Source organism: Erythrolamprus reginae, chromosome 4, assembly GCF_031021105.1.
Source record: "Erythrolamprus reginae isolate rEryReg1 chromosome 4, rEryReg1.hap1, whole genome shotgun sequence".
NCBI lineage: Eukaryota > Metazoa > Chordata > Lepidosauria > Squamata > Dipsadidae > Erythrolamprus > Erythrolamprus reginae.
Window position 1 is genome coordinate 61,041,545 of NC_091953.1, and position 9,455 is coordinate 61,050,999.

Consider the following 9,455-nt stretch of genomic DNA (forward strand, 5'->3'; position numbering starts at 1 on the left):
CACATTATTAATTATATGTAGAAGCAGCAGATTTTCTCATTTACGAGGCAATGGAATCAAAAGGCTATTGAAATGTAATCATAAGACTTTTAGATTCAATCCTGGTGATCAGTGAGGTGACCAATGCCAGATTCTCCTTACAGCCACATGACTGATAGAAAATCAGTATAAAGAACAGAGCTATATATATATTTGGGGTTTTGTTTGTCTACATATCTTAGAATCAGACACACACAAACAGGCATTCACGTCAAAATATCCTGCAAGTATACAATGAAGTACAAACACAAGATTTTCCATTTACTTAATATGAGACTTCTTTGAATGATCACTGCTGGAATAAACACATATCTGGGTCTTGTTGCACACGGGGTTCAACATCATGGAACTCCTGTACTCGGCAGCCTGTCTCTGAAATTACAAACCATTTTTTGTAAATATTTGCAGTCTTTCTCCAGGAATCGACTACTTATTCTAAGTTCAAGGTTCAAAGCATCCTTTTTTGAAATTGCATCAATTATGTAAAAAGTAAAATACTGTAGTAATAAACAGTATATGGAAATTATAGTACGTTGATGACACCACAAACATCATGGATGTAATAACATATAATTTGTATACATATATACAAACATACTTAGAGTAACACTGACAGCAACATACACACAAAAAGTCCCACAGAATTTATACATAATCATTTAACCTGTAACCATTGTAAGAAGCAGATGTTTGCAAAGGGCTGTGATTTGACTTGTAAGCCCTTGGTGGTCTGGTGGATGGAACTAATCTTGTACTTCTTGGTTGTTCTTGGGAATGTATGTCATTCTCCACCTGCTGACACGAAGCACACACAAGATTATTCCACTAATTATACTCAGTGAAGCACACACAAAGCCAAGGTAAAGGGCATGGCCAATCTCCTATTTCATATCATTGGGCAAAATTGGGTTGCACAAATTAGTCACCACATCATTTGTTATCTAAGAAACAGGGATGAGACGCACAATTCCAGCCAGGATGAAAAGGATACCACCTAAGACAGCAAAGATAGTTTTGGTGGAGGACCCTTTGGCACATTGGGTACACTTCATGCCAATAACAGCAATTACACAGGCCAGAGTCAAAAGAAGGCAGTTCTGTGTTAGTAAAAACTTCAGAAGAAAAGGATTTAGGGGTAGTGATTTCTGACAGTCTCAAAATGGGTGAACAGTGCAGTCAGGTGGTAGGGAAAGCAAGTAGGATGCTTGGCTGCATAGCTAGAAGTATAACAAGCAGGAAGAGGGAGATTATGATCCCGCTATATAGAGCGCTGGTGAGACCACATTTGGAATACTGTGTTCAGTTCTGGAGACCTCACCTACAAAAAGATATTGAGAAAACTGAACTGGTCCAAAGACGGGCTACAAGAATGGTGGAAGGTCTTAAGCATAAAATGTATCAGGAAAGACTTGATGAACTCAATCTGTATAGTGTGGACATGATCAAAACATTTAAATATGTTAAAGGGTTAAATAAGGTCCAGGAGGGAAGTGTTTTTAATAGGGAAGTGAACACAAGAACAAGGGGACACAATCTGAAGTTAGTTGGAGGAAAGATCAAAGGCAACATGAGAAAATATTATTTTATTATTTTACTGAAAGAGTAGTAGATCCTTGGAACAAGCTACCAGGAGACATGGTTGGTAAATGTACACTGAGAGCATATGCACCAAGACAAATTCCTTGTGTGTCCAATCACACTTGGCCAATAAAATTCTATTCTATTTGTTGTGGTTCAGCCTGAGGCTGCTCAGGGACCAGCTGTGTCTCTGCTGGCTCCATGCCCGGAGGAGGATGACAGTGAAGAGGAGGGGGCTGAGCAGTCGGACGGGGGAGGGGACAGCCAGGAATGGGATGAGGATGAACAGCATGAGAGCCCCGGGGGGGGGGCTCTCTCCAGCCAGTAGCTTGGAATCATTAGGGGATGACATGCGACAGAGATGTTCAGAGCAAAGAAAGGAGCAGTTAAAGAAATATTATCACCATTGAATTAGAAACAGCTGGGTTTGGGTGTGGTCCTCATCAGCAGGGTTTAAAAGGCAGGCAAGCCCTTGAAGCCATGTGGAGTGTTATCAGTTGGAGTTACGGTGTCCTGCTTTGTTCTCGACGTCTCTGTTCCTGGCTTGTGGCCCAGCAGTTTGGAAGACCCGTGGGAGGGGTAGGTCTCTATCTACAGCCTCGGCTTGGCAGCAAGAATCCTGTATTGCTGCATGGACTTTTGTCTTCGTGGATATATCTGAAGATACAGCATTTTCCTGTTTGTAAGGACATTTTCTGTTACCTGTGTTTTTCTTGAATTTTATAAACTGCCTTTGCCTTTTACCGGTGTGTTTGGCTTCTCTTTTTGGGTTGGTATTGGCTTCCAGAGTGACCCAGACAGAACACTATTCTATTTTTAATTCTATCAACACCAAGAAGAAAACTATTGGAAACAAATTGTGGAACAATGTTTTCAATTTTTTAAAAATATTTTTTTAATAGCAACAACAAAATTAGAAAATTAACTCATAAAACAAGAATTAGAAATTATTTGCCTGAACATCATGATGCGAACTGGTGGCGAAGGGAAGTGGAACCCACCCCTGAAAATCACATTTCCTCTTGTTCACAGAAAACCTCTCTCTGCAGAACTGGTCCCTGGTGCCCCAAAGGTTGGGTGCCACTGGTGTAAGTGTATCTATATTAAGGAAATAACATTCACAGTATATTATTAAGTTCATGTATATTTATCTACTTAAAGTAAACCCTACTGATTAAAGACTTAGCGGCAACTGAGAATCTGGAAATTATTATTGATAAATTGATGACTGAAATTAATATTGTTGCTATTATTATTGAAAATCCGAGATCATTTGTGAATATTTGTTTGAATAAAATTACTCACTGCTTGTATTTAAGTCATTGTTCTTTAATTGTGTGCCTACATCCTTTGTACACTCTTTGTTTTAACTTTTTCCAGTTAAGGTAAAAATAAATGAAATATATACATGTTGTATGATATACAATTTCAAGGTCAGGCCTAAAACCTCATTGCTAATCCCAAAGAGAACAGAATATAAAAACTACATGTGGTTTATCCTGCTATTCACAGGAAATAGATTCCGGATTTAATGTAGGTCAACTATTTTTAGAAGTCATTAAGCTGTTACTTCACTGACTCTTGCTAATTTTGGAAACTGGTTTGTGATGGTCTCCCTTTCCACATTCTATCCGTTATACACTTTACCAGCTACTGCTTTTAACTACCCAAAGAATAATTGCTCACTTTTTATTTAATATTATCAAACTGCTGAAAATCAACACATGGTATGTAGAAGAAATTTGGTGCACTGAGAACCTCTGTTATTCAGTTATTTCCAATCACTTGTGTTTTCAAAATCTCTGCCAAAGTTAACACAAGTTAATAACATTCATGTTGCGCACCAATAACAAGTATACAAGTATAAGTACCGGTATGTGGAATTTATATAATGATTGATTTGATTCACAGTCATAAGGCAACAAAAACAATATTTATTTATTTATTTATTTGTTTGTTTATTATTAATTGGATTTGTATGCCACCCCTCTTCAAGGAATCAGGGCGGCTCACAACATATCAAAACAATATATAATATACATATCTAAAAAATCCAATTAATATAACTACAAAACTTTAAAAACTCTAACATTTAAAACATTAATTCACATTCACACAGCAAGACATACTACACTTGTTGGCCAGGGAGCTAGGGTCTAATGGCCCCAAGCTTGGTGGCACAGACAGGTCTTTAAACCTTTATGGAAGGCAAGGAGGGTGGGGGCAGTGCGAATATTGGGTGGGGGGCTAATTCCAGAGGGCCGCCTAGACATTGCTAGTTGATGGGACCTGGAGAAGGCCGACTCTGTGCTACTAACCAGTCGCTGGGATTCATGCAGCATAATATTTTCAAATTAGTACTCAGTCTACAGCTCAATTATATTTTAATGTTTAATATGTAGAAAAATGTTTTGAGTTTGACACCCATGATAAAAGGGGTGCAGATGGTTCAGCAGTTAAAGATGCTGAGCTTGTCAGTTGGGGAAGTTGACTGTTGTGGTTAGCTCTGGCCCAGCTCCTGCCCCAAGGACTGTGGAGGTGGATGTGGGGGAAACATCAAAATGTCACAGGCCTGTTTTGCTGCCAAAAGAGTTGGGCAGTGAATTATCCTCTGAAGAAGGAAGTGTTGGCGATATGGAAGAGGGGGGCTTGGCAAACAGCACAGGAAGAAGCCAATCCTCATTATGTTTGTTAGATTCTGATGAGGAAACAATGATAGACCTATGCATGCGTAGAGCTATGCATAAGAGAGAACAGCTTCAAAAGTATTACAGGCAATAAGAGAGTCCACCTGTGGTTGGGTGGGGTTCAAGTAATTAGGGCTGCTGTTAAATGGGCAGCGTACAGGCCTCGCAGTGTGGAAGATTATCTGATCGTACTTGTTGGACCTTGACTTGCGGTTTCAGGATTGTTCTCCGGACTCTGTTTGGATTTCAGGACTTTAGCCATAAATCATTGTGAGTTTTACAACGTCTGAAGAATAGTGGCTATGACGAATTTCAGTTACCAGTTAATTGACTGGAGTTTTCTTGTCTCTGTTATCTTTCTGCATTCAAGTGTGCTTTGTTTTTACAAGAAATCCCTTTGAATTTAAAAAGGGAGTTTTGCTTCTATTTTGTGTTGGATAAAGAAACTAATATTGCATTTTCCCGTGTGTGTGTGTGTGTCTGTTTTGGCTATTTTTACCTTTAATTGAAGGCTTGTGTCATAAGCTGGCTGAACAGTTGACAGTCTGGAGTTCGCGGCCCAAATTTATTTATTTATTTATTTATTTATTATCTGTCTGTCTATCTATCTATCTATCTATCTATCTATCTATCTATCTATCTATCTATCTATCTATCTATCTATTTATTGGATTTGTATGCCGCCCCTCTCCGGGGTGGCTAACAACAATAATAAAAACAGCAGGTAAATCCAATACTACAACAGCTAAAAATCCCTTATTTTAAAACCAATCATACCTACAATCAAACATACCATGCATAAATTGTAAAGGCCTAGGGGGAAAAGAGTATCTCAGTTCCCCCATGCCTGACAGCAGAGGTGGGTTTTAAGGAGCTTACGAAAGGCGAGGAGGGTGGGGGCAATTCTAATCTCCGGGGGGAATTGGTTCCAGAGGGCCGGTGCCGCCACAGAGAAGGCTCTTCCCATGGGCCCCGCCAAATGACATTGTTTAGTTGACAGGACCCGGAGAAGGCCCACTCTGTGGGACCTAACTGGTCGCTGGAATTCGTGCAGCAGAATCTGCTGCACGATGCTGTGGAATGGGGTGAGCTCTTGTTTCTTGCCCTGGCTCCTGCCTCCCTAGCAGTTCAAAAGCATGCAAATGTGAGTAGATAAATCTGTACCATATCAGTGGGAAGTGTTTTGCCCCAGCTAAGAACATAGCAAAACACACATTTTGTTCAAAATGAGTTTAATCAATTACTAATTACTAATAAATGTCTTAGTAGATGTCACACTAACCTAAAGGCAGTCTTTTTTGGCAAAAGCTCAACTAATTAATCATCATTCATCATTAACCATTGGCATACATTCAAACAGTCTTAAACAACAGAATAACAATTAATCTTTGATAGCTCATGAAGTTTGGCAAAATGCCTAGAAGTAGTTTTGATAACCAAACTGAAGCAGAGAAACAGAGCAGAACTTTTTCCTAGACTCGAAGCCACAAGGTGACCAACTGGATCTCCAAATGTTGTTTCCTGCAGCCTTTCAACTGCATCTGCTGTCCTTAAGTAGGCTATGGAAGTGGCCAATTAGACCCAAGTCTTACTCCCAAGGATACTTCCTCTGGAGTAACCACTGCTAACTTTTGGCAGCTCTGCGTACTCGTGCATTAAGAAGAGGAGAAACATCTCCTTCCTCATCACTGCTATGAGATTCTGGAGGTTCTGAAGGCCCTGGCTGAACCTCTGCCTCTGGTACCGAATCCTCACCAGCCTCCTCACTGTTCGACTCAGGTGTCACCAGGTGGGTCTCCTCTTGAATGGGATTAACGGATAGTCAGCTGTGCAGGCCACTGGCAGACCACAATGTGAAGGTAACAGTGTTCTGTGTGCCTCGGTATATAGTCACTCTGGCTACATGACCAAGGAAATGTGTTTGTACACTACTGACATTGTCAGCCAAGAACCAGGCAGGAGCACTGCACCCGAGAATTGGAAATGACAGGCAGGGGATACCTTTACCTTTACGATGTAATATATGATTGTGGAAAACTGACCTGATATTTGATTTATTACATTAGATTTATAAACCACTTCACAATGCTTTACAACCCTCTCTAAGCAGTTCACAGAATCAGCCTCTTGCTCAAAACAATTTGGGTCCTCATTTTACCCACCTCGGAAAGATAGAAAGCTGAGTCAATCTTGACTCAGATCTCTAACTGTTAGGACCTAGCTAATTTTTCTACAGATGGAGTTCATACAGCAGCAGGATATTTGTCAGTGCAAGGTACAGAAATCATATTGTGTGGGTGTTGAAGATTTGCAATGGTTGCCACGCACCTCCTTTATCACACTTCAGAAGAGGAGCCAAAAATTTCATTTCCTTCCAAAGCAAGAATCTGCCTTTTAATTTCTATTATTATACTTTATTTTTGTGTATTTGTTACTTTAGCCTTCAGTGTTTTGTGCCTGATAAGCCTGATATGACTATTCCTGGTTGTTATAATGGCTAACACTCTGTTCATCTTAATAACAATTATTTATGTTCAGGTGCCAAGTTTTATGGTTGTAAATTGTCAGTATTTTTGTAAACATCTTGAAATTTCAATCATGTGCAAAGCTACTGTTTACATATTACCTAATTTCTCTTTGAGGCTGATAGTCTATGGTGTTTAAAGTAAATTTCATTCCAACTTCTCCCTAAACCACATATTTTATTTAGAAGTAGCAGTTAGATATTATCTACTCTATGGTTCATTGCACAGTCAGCCAGATGTTTAGATGGGATTTAGTATTCACCTATCAAGTCCTTCCAAAGGATCTGGGATAGGCAGATGTTGTTTAATGGTATTAAAGGTATCATCACAGGATGTTAACTATTCCAGGTAAAGCTGCCTTTTGCAATTAACAGATAGTGAGTTTATCAATGACAATGATGTTCAGGTTTTGTTCCAATTGTTTTGTGATTGCACCGAAGCACTTATCACCATTGGTATTATCTTTTTCTACAGACATTCTACTTCTATTTATAATTTCCCCCAGTTCTTTTTCTTCTAATCTGATGTCTACAGCCACTATCCAGATTCTTTCTTATCAACAATTGTTAAGTCTGGGGTGTTGTGTGGCAGGTGTCCATCTGTTTGAATTTCTAAGTTGCAGAGCACTTCATTTTCCATTACTTTCTCTATTTTATGGTCCCATTATTATTACTGATATATAAACAGGGTGAATGTATTAATATCATAGCAGTTTTCCTCTTAAGATTTTAAAACTCATATCCCTCTATGGTCATAGAACAGAACTGAAAAGAAAAATACTAACTTTTCTGTCAGAGGTACCTCATGAAAACTCATCATTACAAAATTAAAGGACTATTGCTTAAATTCTTTATTTTGCTAGTGTTTTCCAAATATTGGAGACTATCAACATCATCCTTCGTCCTATATCAGCAGAGAAGAACTAACTTAAGAACGACTGGTCTAGTGATGGCAATGTGGATCAGTTTCATGGAGGTGGGTCAATCTTCAGTTCCATAAGCAGTTTCTTCTGCAGGCTATTCATTGAAAGAATTATTGTCGTCTTGGATTCATATACCAGAATGAAAAGATGGAGAGAGGACAAAACAGACAATGCTAATAGTGCCACAATTAAAGCCCCACCCCATTTACAGATTCACATAATATGTGAGTTTGGTCACAATGTCCTAATGTTTTGCTTGTCATTTTTACCCCTCTCTCTCATCTTGCAGATGCTATCAAACAAAAAGAGTATGGAGAAGCACAATAAATACATTAGACATGACAGAATCCTGAAGCCACACCAACCCTATTCTATCAGAATTTGTTGTAGAAATCAAAATCAGAAGCACACACAGATAACTGATTCAGCTGGATTCATTAACGTCTTTAAAACCATAATTATACATACATACATACATACATACATACATACATACATACATACATACATACCGGTATATATATATGGTTACAAGCAGTTTCATTTCCAACAGGAGAACAAGCTTTCGGTTCAGAGTTCAGAGAGAGAAAGTACAGAGTGGACTGAGCCACACCCAACCTTCCTAGTTTTAGTTTTGATTCTCTGCAGAGACTCAGATGTGTTTCACTCTCATTGGCTGATGTAGTTGCTATGCCTATTCATTCACTGATCCTGTTACCATTGGCTCTCCAAGTTCATGAATATCCAGTTCATGAATATCCAGTTGCAATAGCATGGCTCTCGCGGTTTTTTGGGATAAGATGCTAAAGACAGCAAAGGAATCATGCATTGCTTATCATAATCTGCATGTTGTGTAATCAGCACATCTCCTTTCATCAGTGAATCAAGAAAAGTAAAATATGGTTCCACGAATGGGATTTCAGCGCAGTAGTTTTCTATTGATTCAGGGATGAGTGGATAGGATTTTAACTTAACAGTAGAGAGGGGTTCAAAGTTTGCTTTAAATGAAGTTGTCTATGATATCAACTCCCTTAATTTGGGAGTATCAGATTTTCCTTAGCAGTGTCAAAATGTCCATGTCTATGTGAAAATTTTTCCACATTTGTCAAATGTATTTAATTGTAATGTAGACATATGCCTGTAAAAATACATTCAGTAAAATGTGTGTTTTTATTCTCACATACAATGAAAAAATTCAATATTAGTAATAAAAATATTTTCTTGAATATTCTGTTTGTTGCCAGTGTCAGCAGAAATTAAGAAGTGTTAATTTTTTTTAATCTACAGATATTATGATCTCTAAGCTACAAGCCTACTTATAGAATTCTTGGATGGGTTTCATTTCTTTTCCATCATCACACACATGTTTGAAGTAAATTGTTTGGAAAATCATCAGAATATAGAAAGTTTGTATACTTTAAAATTCTGCTGTTAGTGTTGAGTGTAAATAAGTGTTGGATAGCACTATAATTGAAGTTTATTTATTTTGGCTGATGGTGATTTTTTTTAAAAAAAGTACAGCAATAAAGACATACAAGTATTCATAATGGTTGCCAGAGCTACTATTTGCCTCAGGGACAGATGGACCTGCATTGTATAATTTAGAAGATAACTCAACTCCCAGGACAGATTGGACCAAGCACCAGGACCACTACCAGATACTGTTAGTATATCTTAAAGATAGTTGTTTTTCACACTGTTTTG

General features: G+C 38.4%; 1 protein-coding gene across 1 annotated transcript; it reads right to left on the reverse strand.

Moving 5' to 3' along the window:
• Positions 1-684: 684 nt before the first annotated feature.
• CLDN14 (claudin 14) lies at positions 685-8,526 on the reverse strand. Its single transcript, XM_070751554.1, is given in 3 exon segments — positions 685-843; positions 846-1,151; positions 8,470-8,526. Coding segments are annotated over 3 exon segments (522 nt in total).
• Between the last annotated feature and the right edge of the window lie 929 nt (positions 8,527-9,455).